This window comes from Leucoraja erinacea, chromosome 3, assembly GCF_028641065.1.
Source record: "Leucoraja erinacea ecotype New England chromosome 3, Leri_hhj_1, whole genome shotgun sequence".
Classification (NCBI taxonomy): domain Eukaryota; kingdom Metazoa; phylum Chordata; class Chondrichthyes; order Rajiformes; family Rajidae; genus Leucoraja; species Leucoraja erinaceus.
The window spans coordinates 12,130,827-12,148,748 of NC_073379.1; the positions used below are offsets into that span (position 1 = coordinate 12,130,827).

Sequence of the window (17,922 nt, forward strand, 5' to 3'; positions counted from 1 at the left end):
AGTCGCCAAGAGACGTCCTGAGCACCGACGTACCAGCTACGTACATTCTACATACTTACCACGAGTTTGAATTATTTTATACTCGGGAGAGCTCTTGAATTACCTCATGCAGTAGGACAAGCCCTTAAAGATAGTCTGAGGATCTCCAATGAGGTAGATGGGAGGTCAGGACTGCTCTTTAGTTGGTGAGAGGACGGTTCAGTTGCCTGATGTCCCGTCGTTATCCCATTAACCTGCATTTGGCCCATATCCCCCCCCCCTCCACACCACCCCAACCTTTCCTATCCACGCCTCTGTCTAAGTGTCCTTTAACTGGTGTAATTGTAGTCTTGCTGGTGAGTGACCACAGGGAACTTGGTGGAGTACAAACCACAGTATGTATCAGGAGATTTGTTCCCAACTGTAAATATCAACCATAATCTGTCCTGGTCTAAACACACATCAACAATATGGCTAAGTAGCCACACCAAGCCTCTACATCTTGAGGAGACTAAAGCTATTCAGCGTGTCTCCAGTGCCCCTTACAAACTTCAACAGATGCACGGTAGAGAGCACACTGTCCAGTTGCATCACAGCAAGGGTTGGGAAAAGGAGGATCGCAAGAAATCGCACAGTTGTGAATGTAGTCCACCACACAGACCACACTCCCCACCATCAACATAATCAAAGACTTGTCCCTGTCCCACCCCGGTCATTCCCCCTTCTCCCCACTCCCGTCCGGCAGAAGGTACAGAAGCTTGAAAGCGCGCACCACCAGACTCAGGAACAGCTTCTTCCCCTCTAGTCCCAAACTACTGAGGGACCCTTCCTTGATAGAGCGTAGTTTTGATCTTCCAACCTACCACATTGCAGACCTTGCCACTTTTGCTCTGTAACTGTAAAGCTGTAATTTTTCTCTGTAACTGCAATATATTCTGCACTGGTATTTTGCTCTTTGTACTTGTGTATGGCTTAATTGTATTCATGTATTGTATGATCATGCCTCTACTTCCTGAGAAGATTACGGAGAGTCGGTATGTCAAGGAGGACTCTCTCGAAACTTCTACAGGTGCACAGTAGAGAGCATGTTGACCAGTTGCATCGTGGCTTGGTTCGGCAACCTGAGCGTCCAGGAGCGGAAAAGGCTGCAAAGAGTTGTAAACACTGCCCGGTTCACATCATCAGTTCTGACCTCCCTACCATCGAGGGGATCTATTGCAGTCGCTGCCTCAAAAAGGCTGCCAACATCATCAAGGACCCACACCATCCTGGCCACACACTCATCTCCCCGCTGCCATCGGGTAGAAGGTACAGGAGCCTGAAATCTGCAACATCCAGGTTCAGGAATAGCTACTTCCCCACAGCCATCAGATTATTAAACTCAACTTCAAACAAACTATGAACTATAACAGCCTATTGCACTTTATCTGTTTACTGATGTGTGTCTAGATATATTCTATTTTATATGGACACACTGATCTGTTCTGTATTTATGACTACAATATCCTGTTGTGCTGCAGCAATGCAAGAATTTATTTGTCCTATTTGGGACACGTGACAATAAACTCTCTTGACTTGACTTGTAGGAGGGGATACTTATAGAAACATATAAAATTATAAAAGGACTGGACAAGCTAGATGCAGGAAAAATGTTCTCAATGTTGGGCGAGTCCAGAACCAGGGGCCACAGTCTTAGAATAAAGGGGAGGTCATTTAGGACTGAGGTGAGAAAACGCTGCCTGATCCACTGGGTTACTCCAGCACTCTGTGTCCATCTTGGTAAACCAGTAACTGCAGATCCTTGAGTCTAATGTTTAGATTTCCCAATGCAGTCATCTAGCTCCGGCCGACAATATCTGTGCTGAACATGATGCCAACCTCCCCCTATAGCTCAGCCCCTCGAGTCCTGGCCATCTGGAAACCTGGCAACATCATTTTCCACCCCAAACAACTTTCCCCGAACACAACACTCTAAACCGTTCACTGTGCAGGTCCTGCCTTTGTTAGTTCTACCAAAATGTGATGAAGGCCAACCTGCCAAGAGCCTCTTTCTTATCCGCAAGGAACTATTAAATCCTCTACGACGTGTACGTGACCAAAGTAGAGGCTTGTTAGTGGCTACTTAGCTATATTGGACTAATATAGGACTAATGCACGTAAAGCTGCTGGCCCTGACGGCATCCCCGGGCGCGTCCTCAGGGCCTGTGCTGCGCAGCTGACAGACGTCTGGACTGACATCTTCAACCTGTCACTTGCCCAAGCAGTTGTCCTCACGTGCCTTAAAACCACCTCCATCGTGCCGGGGCCAAAAAACTCCACTGCGGCAAGTCTCAACGACTTCCGCGCAGTTGCACTTACCCCCATCATCACCAAGTGCTTCGAGAGGCTGGTCCTGGCACACCTCAAAAGCTGCCTACCCCCCACACTGGATCCCTATCAGTTTGCCTACCGCAAGATCAGGAGTACGGAGGATGCCATCTCAACGGCACTTCACTCCGCCCTCTCCCACCTCGACAACAGAGACACTTACGTAAGAATGCTGTTCATCGATTACAGCTCAGCATTCAACACCATTATACCCTCTAAACTGATCACCAACCTCGGTAACCTGGGCATCGACCCCTCCCTCTGCAAATGGATACTGGACTTTCTAACCAACAGACCCCAGTCTGTGAGGTTAGACAAGCACACCTCTTCAACCCTCACCCTGAACACTGGCGTTCCACAGGACTGTGTGCTGAGCCCCCTCCTCTACTCCTTCGTCACCTACGACTGCACACCTGTACATGGTACTAACACCATCATCAAGTATGCAGATGATACAACGGTGATTGGCCTCATCAGCAACAACGATGAGTTGGCCTATAGGAAGGAGGTCCAGCTCCTAGCAGCATGGTGCGCTGACAACAACCTGGCCCTTAACTCCACGGAGACCAAGGAGCTCATTGTAGATTTCAGGAAGTCTAGGGGCGGCACGCACACCCCCATCCACATCAACGGAACGGAGGTGGAACGCGTTTCCAGCTTCAGGTTTCTGGGGTCAACATCTCCGATGACCTCTCTTGGACCCACAATACCTCAACATTAGTCAAGAAGGCTCACCAGCGTCTCTTCTTCCTGAGGAGACTGACGAAGGTCCATCTGTCTCCCCAGATTCTGGTGAACTTCTACCGCTGCACCAGCGATGAGCATCCTTACCAACTGTATCACAGTATGGTATGGCAACTGCTCTGTCTCCGACCGGAAAGCACTGCAGAGGGTGGTGAAAACAGCCCAACGCATCACCGGTTCCTCGCTCCCCTCCATTGAGTCTGTCCAGAGCAAGCGTTGTCTGCGGAGGGCGCTCAGCATCGCCAAGGACTGCTCTCACCCCAACCATGAACTGTTTACCCTCCTACCATCCGGGAGGCGCTACAGGTGTCTCCGTTGCCGGACCAGCAGGTCCAGGAACAGCTTCTTCCCTGCGGCTGTCACTCTACTCAACAACGTACCTCGGTGACGGCCAATCACCCCGCCACCTCAACCCCCCCCCCCCCCCCCCCCCCCCCCCCGACACTCTCCCACAGGAAAAACACAATGACTGTATGCATGTAAATAGATTATTTATTGAAATTATATTCTATGTCGCTCTTCCACAGAGATGCTAACTGCATTTCGTTGTCTCTGTACTGTACACTGACAATGACAATTAAAGTTGAATCTGAATCTGAATCTGAAATTCCATCAACTATTCCTCAGCCCACTCGCCCAATCGATGAAGATCCAGCTGTAATTTCTGACAATCACCTTCACAATCTACAATGCCACCAATGTTGTGTCATCTACAAACTTGCTAATGGTGCCTTGTGCGTTCTCATCCAATATAGACAATAGGTGCAGGGGTAGGCCATTCGGTCCTTCGAGCCAGCACCACCATTCAAAGTGATCATGGCTGATCATCCCCAATCAGTCCAAATCATTGATATCGATGACAAACAACAAAGCCAATTTTCTAACCATTCAGCTACCTCCCCTAGGATCCCATGTGATCTAACCCTTCCGGAGCAGCCTATTGGTATCTCTGGGCTTATACTTGTCACGTGTACCAAGGTACAGTGAAAAGATCTGTTTGCACGCTATCCAATGAGATCAGATAATACCACACATAAATACAATCAAGGCAAACTCCAGTACAATAGGTAGAGCAAAGGGGAAGATACAGAGTGCAGAATATAGTTCTCAGCATCGCAGAGCATCAGTTCCAGAGACAAAGTCCAATGTCCGCAATGGGGTAGAGGTGAATCGGACAGCACCCTAGCTTATGGAAGGACCGTTCAGAAGCCTGATAACAGAGTACAGAGTCTGATGGTGCTCGCTTTCAAGCTTCTGCACCTTCTGCTGAGCGGGAGCGGTTTCAGAGGAGTTTAGTTTAGAGAAACAGGACGTAGACAGGCCATTCGGCCAACCAAGTTCATGGGGACCAGTGATCACCCATAGACTCTTCTACCATACACACTAGGGACAATTTACAGAAGGCCAATTAATGTACAAAACCCACGCATCTTTGGTGTGTGGGAGGAAACCGGAGCATCCGGAGGAAGCACGTTGTGGTCACGGGGAGAACGTGCAAACTCCATATCGACAGCACCCAAGGTCAGGATCAAACCCGGGTCTCTGGCGCTGTAAGGCAGCAACTCTACCACGCCCTAAAGTTATTGTAGGAACTACTAACCACAGAGTTACATATCGTACGGGGTGTTGTTGATGTACTGAGTGATAGCCTGCTTTAATTTTAGAGATACAACATGGATTCAGGCACTTCAGCCCACTAAGTCCATGCTAACCATCGACCACCCGTTCACTCTGGTTCTATGTTATTCCACTTTCTCATCCAGTCCCTACAAACCAGGGACAAATTACAGGGCTAATTAACTTACAAACACACACGTCGTGGGGATGTGGAAGGAAACCAGAGCACCCGGAGAAAACCCAAGCAGTCGCAGGGAAAAGCATTCAAACTTCACGCAGAGAGAGCACCCGACGTCAGGATTTAACCGGGGACTGTGAGGCAGTGGCTCTACCCGCTGCACCAGCGTGCCACCCTGTTCCTGAGCCCGGTGGCGACAACAAGGGGAGATATCAGGTCAAGAGAAAACACTTACTGTAACCGTGGACTGAGACGGAGAGCAGGACGGTGCAGAGAAAAACCCGGAGAGACCACATCGCCAACACTTCAGTGTGGTGTCCACTTCACCCACTGCTGTGAACTTCTTGACACTGAAATGCAGAAGTCGCTCGAAGTGTTTCTTCATTTCCCTTTAAGCCCTCGGAAACTAGTTGTGGACTGCCAGAAGTCATTTCATAGTGAGCTGAGAGAGTACTGTAACCGTGGGAGACAAAGTCGGGGTGCTTATTGAAAAGGCAAAACTGTATATTACAGGGCACTCTAAGGGGTTAAATAGAGAGTCAAAGGCTCATACAGCAGAGGTAGTGGAGGCAGGTACAACTGCAACGTTTAATAAGCATTTGGGCAGGTACTTGGATAGGGAAGGTTTAGAGGGACATGGGCCAAATCCAGGCAGGTGGGACTAGTGTAGATGGGGAATGTTGGACAGCATGGGAAAATTGGGCCGAAGGGCCTGATTCCACACTCTATGATTTTAGTCCCATCTGGCCCTTATTCCGCTAAACTTTTCTCATCCATGTGGCTGTCCATAGAGTCGTTAACATACCTGCCTCAACTTCCTTCTCTGGCAGCTCGTTCCAACTGTGTGAAAAAGTTGCCCCTCTCAGGGTTCCGATTAAATCTTTCCCCTCTCATCTTTAATTCTTGATGCTCCTATTCTGGGTAAAAGACTCTGTGCATTCACCCCATCTATTCCCTTCATCATCAAATGCACCTCTAGAAGATCACCTTGCAGTCTCCTGCACTCCAAGGTATAAAGCCCTAGCCTGCCCAACCCCTCCCTATAGCTCAAACCCTCAAGTCCCGGCAACATCCTTGTAAACCGTCTCTGCACTCTTTCCAGCTAAACCACATTGTTCCTGCGGCAGGGTGACCAAAACCGAACACAATACTCCAAATGCAGCCTCACCAACTTCTTACAGCAGGCAGTGAAGAATGCGAATGGCATGTTGGCCTTTATAACAAGAGAAATCGAATATCGGAGCAAAGAGGTCTTTCTGCAGTTGTACAGAGCCCTAGTGAGACAACACCTGGAGTATTGTGTGCAGTTTTGGTCCCTTAATTTGAGGAAGGACATTCTTGCTATTGAGGGAGTGCAGCGTAGGTTTACAAGGTTAATTCCCAGGATGGTGGGACTGTCATATGCTGAGAGAATGGAGCAGCTGGGCTTGCACACGCTGGAGTTTAGAAGGATGAGAGGGAATCTCATTGAATCATATAAGGGTTTGGACACACTAGAGGCAGGAAACATGTTCCTGTTGTTGGGGGAGTCCAGAACCAGGGGCCACAGTTTAATAATAAGTAGTAAGCCATTTGGAATGGAGACGAGGAAACACTTTTTCTCACAGAGAGTGGTGAGTCTGTGGAATTCTCTGCCCCAGAGGGCGGTGGAGGCAGGTTCTCTGGATGCTTTCAAGAGAGAGCTAGATAGGGCTCTTAAAGATAGCGGAGTCAGGGGATATGGGGACAAGGCAGGAACAGGGTACTGATTGGGGATGATCAGCCAAGATTACATTGAATGGTGGTGCTGGCTCGAAGGGCCGAATGGCCTAATCCTGCACCTATTTATTGTCTATTGTCTATTATACAACAGTAACCCGATCTTCCAACTTCTATACTCAATATCAACTGATGAAAGCCAACGTGCCGAGACCTTCCTTAACCATCTATCAGTGCTGCCACTTTCAAGGGAACCATGTCCCTACACTCCTAGATCCCTCTGCTCTACAACACCCCCCACAGCTCCATGCCATTCACTGTTTAGGTTCTGCAAGTTTGACTTCCTCAAAAGACAAGACCACTGCATTAAACTCCATTAACCATCTTCGCCGTCTACAAATACCCACTTTAGTGTGATCTGCAAACTTGATATTCACACTGTGTTGCCAACCAAATCGTTGATATAAACCACAAATGGCAATGGGCCCAGCAATAAACTAAACTAAATGTGAAGCAACAAGTCCTGGCCTATCCAACCTCTTCCTGTGACTCAAGCCCAGTTAACATTAATATACCAACACTAATATATTAATTGCGTTACTATCTATGATAACAGAAGCCATAGCAGAAGCTTGAAAGCGCGCACCACCAGACTCGGGAACAGCTTCTTCCCCTCTGTTATCAGGCTTCTGAACGGTCCTTCCATAAGCTAGGGTGCTGTCCGATTCACCTCTACCCCATTGCGGACATTGGACTTTGTCTCTGGAACTGATGCGCTATAATGCTGAGAACTATATTCTGCACTCTGTATCTTCCCCTTTGCTCTACCTATTGTACTGGAGTTTGACTTGGTTGTATTTATGTGTAGTGTTATCTGATTAGATAGCATGCAAAACACAGTTTTTCACTATACACGTGACAATAATAACCTTAAACCTAAAGTGAAGCCTTCTAAACCATGTTGTTTAACGTACTCTGAACCATAGTGAGAGTATCTGTTTCTCTCTCTGAGTACCAGAGTTAACCACCTTCTGGGCAAAATCTTTAATCTTCAAATCCCCTCGAGATTTCTTACTAGGGACAGGCAGATCCAACAAGTAGTTAGTAAGGCAAGTTCGTTCAAGTTCGAGTTCAAATTTATTGTCACATGCACCAATTAAAGTTCAGTGATATTTGAGTTACCATGCAGCCATACTAAGTGTAAAAGTAACAATCCACAATACTACAAAAAACAATCTGAAGAAGGGTCTCAATAGACAATAGACAATAGGCAATAGGTGCAGGAGGAGGCCATTTGGCCCTTCAAGCCAGCACCACTATTCAATGTGATCAAGGCTGATCATCACCAATCAGTACCCTGTTCCTGCCTTCTCCCCATATCCCCTGACTCCGCTATTTTTAAGAGCCCTATCTAGCTCTCTCATGAAAGCATCCAGAGAACCTGCCTCCACCGCCCTCCGAGGCAGAGAATTCCACAGACTCACCACTCTCTGTGAGAAAAAGTATTTCCTCGTCTCCGTTCTAAATGGCTTACTCCTTATTCTTAAACTGTGGCCCCTGGTTCTGGACTCCCCCAACATCGGGAACATGTTTCCTGCCTCTAGCGTGTCCAAACGCTTAACAATCTTATATGTTTCAATGAGATATCCTCTCATCCTTCTAAACTCCAGAGTGTACAAGCCCAGCTGCCCCAGTCTCTCAGCACATGACTGTCCCGCCATCCCGGGAATTAACCTTGTAAACCTACGCTGCACTCCCTCAATAGCAAGAATGCCCTTCCTCAAATTAGGGGAACAAAACTGCACACAATACTCTAGGTGTGCCTCATACTTGCAGCATGGTCGTCACAATGTCGTAGGAGGTCGTAGGTAGGTCATAGCAGGCCGTGATGCTAGTCGTAGGTACTCGTGGCATCGAGTAGGTCAGAGTGTGTTTTCTAGCCTGATGCAAAATAACCACGAGTAAAAAAGGTCGTGAATTAGGTGGTGAAAGTGGGACAGGCCCTTCACTGTTACAAGCTGCTGAACATGACCAGCGACTTAACAATGTCCTCTTTTTGTCCTGGTTGAGGCCTCTGCTGTCATATCCTACCCTTTTCTATTTATAAGCTTACAAAGAATAGTTGTCTTCCCCTATACAACGCAGCAAATATTTTTTAATCGTTGTCTCTAGTTGCACTTCCCCTCTGATTCCTTGTCGTCAGCACGACACATAAGGGCCTGTCCCACTGTACGAGGTAATTCAAGAGTTCTCCCGAGTTTGCCCTGATTCGAACTCGGAGAATTACGGTAATGGCCGTAAGTACTCGAGGCTCTCGTGGGCATTTGAAAAATCTTCACGAGTCTTCGCGAGCTTACCGCGTTTCCCGAGTACCTGCCGTTAGCGTCACACGCCGCTAAGAGACGTCCCCGAGCTCCGACGTACCCGCTACGTACATTCTACGTGCTTACCACAAGTTTGGTTTTTTTTTAAACTCGGGAGAGCTCTTGAATGAACTCGTACAGTGGGACAGCCCCTTTGCTGATATTGATGTGGACAGGATGTTTCCATTCGTGGGAGAGTCTAGGACCAGAGTGCACAGCCTATGACTCCACACCTCCCGATGCCTTGGGAAAGCAGCCAACTTAATCTAGGTCCTTTCAGACCTGGTCTGATGAAGGGCCTCGGACTGAAACGTTATCCAGAGATGCTGCACGTCCCCACTGAGTTATTCCAGCATTTTGTGTCTATCTTTGGTGTAAACCATCATCTGCAATTCCTTCCTACACCTTTCTCACCCTCGTCTCTCTGGTTGGCACGGACCCGGTGGGCCGAAGGGCCTGTTTCCATGCTGTATCTCAAAAAGGAGATGAGGGATTGGTCACAGAAAGACGAGGGTGAGAAAGACAGTAGAGTCAGGGGATATGGGGAGAAGGCAGGAACGGGGTACTGATTGTGGATGATCAGCCATGATCACATTGAATGGCGATGCTGGCTCGAAGGGTCGAATGGCCTACTCCTGTACCTATTGTCTATTGCCTGTTACCAAGCCAAATAACCTACAAACCTGTACGTGTGGAGTATGGGAGGAAACCGAAGATCTCGGAGAAACCCCATGCAGGTCACGGGGAGAACGTGCAAACTCCGTACAGACAGCACCCGTAGTCAGGATCGAACCTGGGTCTCCGGCGCTGCAAGCGCTGTAAGGCAGCAACTCTACCGCTGCGCCACCATGACTGCCTGTCGGACAAAAGATACAGAAGCTTTGAAAGCACATACTAGGTATGTTACAAAACCTACCTGAATCGCCATTGGGAATCTGCCCACAGCCAGGTCCGCGATTTTGGCGCTGTTTGGAGGGGGCAGGTTTAAAACGCGATTTTTACTAGGCTGTACTAATCGCAGATGTTCAGCCTAGTAAATCATTAACGAAAAATCGCTGCAAGACCCGGTCGCAAAAGGTATTATTAGTTTTATAGGCCTCGATAATATAGTTATAATAGTTTAAAATTACTGTCTCATTCCGCAACCTCTCGCAGCCCCAGGGTTTTATAAAGCAAACAATTAAAGGTATGTACCTTATTTTTACATTAAATGGGGCATATATATAACCCTATATATCAAGTTATCTATAGCGAGTAGTTCATTTTGGGCTTTTTATATCCCGCAGTATTTTTCTCGGCATTTGAGGGCACTAATCCAGCGCGATGCGAACGTTCTAAACCAGCGCGTTCACATGAACCCACTAGAAAGCCGATTTAAATGGGCATTTATTTACAGCAATTGAACACTAAATTCCTTCCATTTGGCCTATAAATTAATGTAAATTAGATATAAAAATCATGTTATATTGTGAATTATTTGTGAATAATCTTTGGACACTTAGGCTATTTAAAAATGTTAATCTTTCCTTAAGAAATGGGCTTTTGATTATCCAAGATCACAGCTTTTTTGTAATGTCCATTGAAAATCAATAGGGAACAAGATGCTAATTTCCGAGTATGAAAATGGCCATAACTTTTTTAATACTTGAGATATGAAAGTGAATTTGGTGTCAAATTAAACTTATTGTTATGCTTTATCTGATGGGATAAATTGCAGACTTGATTTTTAAAATCTCAAAATTTTGTAACATTGCTACACATACCACCAGATTCAGGAATGGCCTCTTCTACGCTGTTATCAGAGTTCTGAATGGTCTATCATGAGCTACGGATTAATTCTGAAGTCTGAAGAAACGTCACCCATTCCTTCTCTCCAGGGATGCTGTCTGTCCCGCTGAGTTACTCCAGCCTTTTGTGCCTGTCTGCCATTGGCCTCAACTGTATTAACCCATTACCTGCCCCTCCAGTATTCCACCTCCCCTCCCCTCAATCAGTCTGAGGGGTCCAGACCCACAACATCATGGGAGAGAGAGGCGCCCTGACCAGCTGAGGTCTGCCGCTGCGCCACCGTGACTGCACTTGGTGTCATTATTTTGTAAATCAGCATCTGCAGTTACTTGTGTCTTCCTATTTGCAGCCTATGCAATTTTTTTTAACCGCACATTCTCTGTAGTTCGAACACAATATCCTACACTACGTTTATTTCCCCTTTTTGCACTGCTTGTTGCACTCATGTATGTTAGTATTTCCTTGGGTAGCACGCATATTAAACAAACTGTTCCAATGTATCTCCATACATGCGACAATAATGAACCAACACATAGAAACATAGAAACATAGAAATTAGGTGCAGGAGTAGGCCATTCGGCCCTTCGAGCCTCACCGCCATTCAATATGATCATGGCTGATCATCCAACTCAGTATCCCGTACCTGCCTTCTCTCCATACCCTCTGATCCCCTTAGCCACAAGGGCCACATCTAACTCCCTCTTAAATATAGCCAATGAACTGGCCTCAACTACCCTCTGTGGCAGAGAGTTCCAGAGATTCACCACTCTCCGTGTGAAAAAAGTTCTCCTCATCTCAGTTTTAAAGGATTTCCCCTTTATCCTTAAGCTGTGACCCCTTGTCCTGGACTTCCCCAACATCGGGAACAATCTTCCTGCATCTAGCCTGTCCAACCCCTTAAGAATTTTGTAAGTTTCTATAAGATCCCCTCTCAATCTCCTAAATTCTAGCGAGTATAAACCAAGTCTATCCAGTCTTTCTTCATAAGACAGTCCTGACATCCCAGGAATCAGTCTGGTGAACCGTCTCTGCACTCCCTCTATGGCAATAATGTCCTTCCTCAGATTTGGAGACCAAAACTGTACGCAATACCCCAGGTGTGGTCTCACCAAGACCCTGTACAACTTCAGTAGAATCTCGCTGCTCCTATACTCAAATCCTTTTGCAATGAAAGCTAACATACCATTCGCTTTCTTTACTGCCTGCTGCACCTGCATGCTTACCTTCAATGACTGCTGTACCATGACACCCAGGTCTCGCTGCATCTCCCCCTTTCCCAATCGGCCACCATTTAGATAATAGTCTGCTTTCCCGTTTTTGCCACCAAAATGGATAACCTCACATTTATCCACATTATACTGCATCTGCCAAACATTTTCCCACTCACCCAGCCTATCCAAGTCACCTTGCAGTCTCCTAGCATCCTCCTCACAGCTAACACTGCCCTCCAGCTTAGTGTCATCCGCAAACTTGGAGATATTGCCTTCAATTCCCTCATCCAGATCATTAATATATATTGTAAATAGCTGGGGTCCCAGCACTGAGCCTTGCGGTACCCCACTAGTCACTGCCTGCCATTGTGAAAAGGACCCGTTTACTCGTACTCTTTGCTTCCTGTTTGCCAGCCAGTTCTCTATCCACATCGATACTGAACCCCCAATGCCGTGTGCTTTAAGTTTGTATACTAATCTCTTATGTGGGACCTTGTCGAAAGCCTTCTGGAAGTCCAGATACACCACATCCACTGGTTCTCCCCTATCCACGCTACTAGTGACATACGTGCTTCAATTTAGGTCTGAAGATGGTTCCCAACCCAAAACGTCACCTAGCCACGTTCTCCAGAGAGGCTGCCTGACTCTCTGAGTTACTCCAGCACTCTGTCTCCTTTTGTGTGCTACGCAGCATCTGCAGTTCCTTGCTTCTGCAACTCCTGTACATCATACATGCAACTTCTCTACATCGGTGAGACCAAGCACAGGCTCGCCGATCGTTTCGCTGAACACCTCCGCACGGTCCACCTTAACCTACCCGATCTCCCGGTTGCTCAGCACTTTAACTCTCCCTCCCATTCCCAATCTGATCTTTCTGTCCTCTTCCACTGTCAAAGTGAGGCCCACAACGCAAATTGGAGGAACACCACCTCATATTTCGCTTGGGTAGCTTACACCCCAGTGGTATGAACATTGACTTTTCTAACTTCAAATAGCCCTTGCTTTCCCTCTCTCTCCATCCCCTCCCCCTTCGCAGTTCTTCCACCAGTCTTATGCCCCTGTCCCACTTAGGAAACCTGAACGGAAACCTCTGGAGACTTTTTCTTTGCTCTTCTGTTCTCCTACCCACTCGCTTCCTGCAATATAAAACAAGCTATTATCACCCTTGGAACATTACGAGAATGGTCCCAAGAATGAGTGGGTTCATGTATGATGAGCTCTACTCACTGGAGTTTACAAAGATTAGGGGGGGGGGGGGGGGGGGGGGGGGGGGGGGGGGGGGGGGGGGGGGGGGGGGGGGGGGGGGGGGGTGGAGGGGAACCTCGTTGAAAATTACCGAATAGTGAAATGCTTGGATAGAGTGGATGTGGAGAGGATGTTTCCACTAGTTGAAGTCTAGGACCAGAGGCCACAGCCTCAGAATAAAAGGATGTTCCTTTACACAGGAGATGAGGAGGAATGTCTTCAGTCAGAGGGTGGTGAATCTGTGGACTTCATTGCAACAGACAGCTGTGGAGGCCGAGTCAATGGATATTTTTAAGGCAGAGATTGACAGATTAGTACGGGTGTCAGGGGTTACGGGGGGGGGGGGGGGGAAAGGCAGGAGAATGAGGTAGAGAGGGAGAGATAGATCAGCCATGATTGGATGGCAGAGTAGACTTGATGGGCCGAATGGCCTAATTCTGCTCCTAGAACGTATGAACCCAAATTTGTACCCGGCACAGACACCGCCTAACCTGGCATTCCTCTGAATCTTTCTCACACAATGGAAGATGGTTGTTGTTCTTGGAGATCAATAATCCATCAGCAGGTACATCACTGCAGGAGATCCTCAGTGGTAGTCCTGGGCCCGGCCATCTTCAGCCTGCCTCACTCATAGAATCATAGAGTTGCAGAATCATATAGTCATTCAGATGTTAGCATGGAAACAGGCCCTTCCGCCCACCTAGTCCATGCTGGCCAAGTTGGCACACTGGGCTAGTCCTACTGTTCCGTATTAAGCCCATGTCCCCCTAAACCTAGAGCCTGAGCTATAGGGTTAGATTGGGCAGGCTCTATTCCTTGGAGCGCAGGAGGATGAGGGATGATCCTATAGAGGTGTACAAAATCATGAGAGGAATAGATCAGGTAAACGCTCAGTTTAAGCAGGAGCTGCAGATGCTGGAACAATCAAAGGTAGACAAACATGCTGGAGAAACTCAGCGGGTGAGGCAGCATCTGTGGAGCGAAGGAATGGGTGACGTTTCGGGTCAAGACCCTTCTTCAGACTGATGAGGGGATGCGGGATGGGAAGAAGAAAGGAAGAGCTGTCGGAAGGGAGAGTGTACGCTGGCGCGGTTTAGCTGCCGCTGCTCTCTCTTCACATTGTGTTTTTGATTTTTTTTTGTCTTTGGATCGAATTCTGTCTTTAATTTGTGTATTGGTGATGTCTTTATTATTTATTTTACTCCGATTATATGTTTTTTACTCTTGTTAAATTCTGTAAGGTGTCCTGAGACTTTTGAAAGGCGCCCATAAATAACATTTATTATTATTATTATTATTTAAGAGGCAGAGACAGTGGGCTGTGGGAGAGCTGAGAAGGGGAGGGGAAAGAGGGAGAAAAATAGGTAAACGCACAGAGTCTCTTGCCCAGAGGAGGGGAATCGAGATCCAGAGGACATAGGTTTAAGGTGAGGAGGGAATGATTTAATAGGAATCTGACGGGTAACTTTTTTGCACAAAGGATGGTGGATATATGGAATGGGCTGCCAGAGGAAGTATTTGAATCTGGTATTATTGCAATGTTTAAGAAACATTTGGACAAGTACATGAATAGGATAGGTTTACAGGGATATGGACCAAACACAGGCATGTGGGTGTAGTGTAGATGGGGCATGTGGGTGGCGTGGGCAAGTTGAGGCGGAGGGCCAGTTTCTACACTGTATCACTCTATGCCCGCTGTGTTACTCCAACACGTTGTGTCTTTTTTTTTGTAAACCAGCACCTGAAGTTCCATGTGTAAAAAGGGAAGTGCAGATGCTGGTATACACTGTAGATGGACAAAAAATGCTGGTGTAACTCGCAGGTCAGGCAGTATCTCTGGAGGAAAGGAATAGGTGACATTTTGGGTTGAGATCCTTCTTCAGATATTCTATGCTGTATGATTCTACGACACTAACCCCCCCCCCCCCCCCCCCCCCCCCCCCCGCCCCATCTATCTATCAGCCAGCAGTGAGTGAGCTGAGGCAGGGCAATGTAATGGTCTGAAGAAGGGTCTCGACCCGAAATGTCACCCATTCCTTCTCTCCAGAGATGCTGCCTGTCCCGCTGAGTTACTCCAGCATTTTGTGTCTACCTTCTGGGTAATTTAGTTTAGTTTAGAGATACAGCGCGGAAACAGGCCCTTGGGCCCACCGAGTCTTCACCGACCAGCGATCCCAGCACATTAACAATATCCTACACCCACTATGGTACAAATTTTTACATTTATGCCAAGGCAATTAACCCACAAACCTGCACGTCTTTGGAGTGTGGGAGGAAACCGAAGATGTCGGAGAAAACCCAGGCAGGTCACGGGGAGAACGCACAAACTCCGTACAAGCAGCACACGTAGTGGGGATCGAACCCGGGTCTCCGGCGCTGCATTCGCTGTAAAGCAGCAACTCTACCGCTGCGCCACCGTGACCGATGTAACTGTGGGATACACAAATCCTGGCTGTTTATTAAAAAAGAAATACCTTGCATTAGATGGCACTGCAAGAATCATAACCATATGGCATGCTGATAGGCCCTTCGGCCTGCCATTTCCATGCTGGCCATCAACTACCTGTATATCTGTATATAGTCATAGAGCTGTTCAGCACGGAAACATGGCTTTTGATTCAATTTGTGCATGCCGAGCAAGTGTTCACACTTGGCGAGTCCCATGTGCCTACATTTGGTCCGTAAACCTTTCCTATCCATATATCTGTCCAAGTGTCTTTGGATTTGTACGCATAAACACTTCTTCAACTTCCTCTGACAGCTCATTCCAGATACAGACCTGCTACCCTGGGAAAAAGACTGTGAGCGTTCACTTTATCGATGCCCCTCATGGTCTTGTACACCGATAAAGTTATCCCTCAGCCTTCTACGTTTCGAAGAAAAAAGGCCTATCCTTTCCTTATAACAAGCCCGCAAGCCTACAGAACATCTTGGTGAATATCTGTTCTAGAGTCTATATTCATTACAGAGCAGAAACATGCTCTTTGTCAGTGCCAAACATGATGTTAAGTCAAACTAATCTCCTCTGCTGGATCTATGTCTCTCCATTCCCTACATATCCATTTGCCTATCGAAAAGCCTCTTAAACACCACTGTCATCCTGTCATTCTGTCAAAGGTATAAGAAAAGAATGGGAACAAGAATTGTCTATAGAAATCCCCAAGGACAGATGGGAAGATTACTTGTTATACATACATAAATGTTCGATCAACGTTAGACACATATTGATTCAATTTAAAATTGTACACAGATTATATTACTCAAAAACAAAATTAAATTACAATTTTCCAAATGTCTTTCCTATCTGTGATAAGTGCCTAACTAAAGAGGCAACAATAGCACACTCATTTGTTTCTTGTGAAAAACTTCAGAAATTTTGGAAGGAAATGTTTGAAAGCTTTTCAAAAATATTAAGATTGGACCCAAATACAGAATTGATTATTTTTGGAACAATCAAAGCCTGTTCCGAACTAACTACATTTCAAAGATGTTTATTAAACTACGGTTTGATAACGGCAAAAAAACATACTTACATTTTGGAAAGCCTATTTAAAATGTTTACGTTTAAAATGTGGATTACAAATATGTCGGATATACTACATTTAGAGGAAATGAGACTTGTTCTAGCAGGAAAACAAGAGCAATTCTTAAGAATATGGTCACCTTTCATTGATTTGTTACAGGTGTAATATGGTGCAACACAACCCTGGAAAATAATTATTTTAGAATTAGGTGATGGGTGTGAATCGTCAGGAATTAGGCACATTCCCTTTCCTTCTTGCTTATTTCTTCCCTCTTACCGTTTTTAGATTCCTTACTTATTTTCTTTTTCTTTTCTGAAGGCCCCCCTTTTCTGTTGGGCCTTTTTTTTCTTCTTTTCTTCCCACATTTTCAAGCACGCGGTGTACTTAACCAGTATCATTCACTTAACGCCAACTCCTGCGGACTACACTCCATTGCTATCCTCAATCTTTTCTTCTTTCTCTCTTTTCTTTTCTCTTTTTCTATTATCGCTTAAAGTTTGAAAAAGAAAGTTGTACAAGAAATGTAATATGTTGCATATTATGATTAAGATGTATGTACATTGCTAATAATTTTTTTTTTTAATTAAAAAAAAGGTTAAGAGAGAGCTAGATAGGGCTCTTAAAGATAGTGGAGTCAGGGGATACGGGGAGAAGGGAGGAACGGGGTACTGATTGGGGATGATCAGCCATGATCACATTGAATGGCGGTGCTGGCTCTGTACACTGTGGACGGCTCGATTGTAATCATGTACTGTTTTTCTGCTAACTGGTTAGCACACAACATAAGCTTTTCACTGTACCACGGTACACGTTACAATAAACTAAACTAAACTTTCATCATCACCCTGGGCAAAATATTACTCAACCAGTTTTTTATGCTTGCTTATACAGTGCCTTTAATATGCAATGTCAGCCATGTTTCATTGGCATTCATCAGAAAAACATTTCAACAAGATGCATAATTTCCTTTCTCGAAATAATTCCCACTGGTCCAAGCGTATATTTTGGGTATAGTTTGAGTTCCTTCCTCATTCACCACTTCCGCAAAATGCAAGGAGAATTTCAAATGGTGAACCCAATCTGACATTAAGGCAGCAAGCAGGGAACTTCTTATTTTACAAAATGTCACAAAGTGCTGGAGTAACCTTGCCTTCTGGCTGCATTTTTCACCCACCATCCTCATCTTTGGACACCCTGTGCGTAGGGGA

The 17,922-nt window shown here is 46.3% G+C and overlaps 1 protein-coding gene across 3 annotated transcripts in view; it reads right to left on the reverse strand.

Annotated features, from left to right (window-relative positions):
• LOC129695285 (uncharacterized) overlaps positions 1 to 8,514 on the reverse strand; it is a 36,019-nt gene extending 27,505 nt beyond the window's left edge. For 2 of the 3 annotated variants that reach the window (XM_055632090.1, XM_055632088.1), the window contains exon 1: positions 5,121 to 8,513. In XM_055632090.1, the coding sequence (XP_055488065.1) occupies positions 5,121 to 5,181 (61 nt within the window). In that variant the 5' untranslated portion in view covers positions 5,182 to 8,513. Of the gene's footprint in view, positions 1 to 5,120 lie in introns of all 3 variants that reach the window. The other variant, XM_055632087.1, reaches the window with a different exon arrangement.
• Positions 8,515 to 17,922: the final 9,408 nt, after the last annotated feature.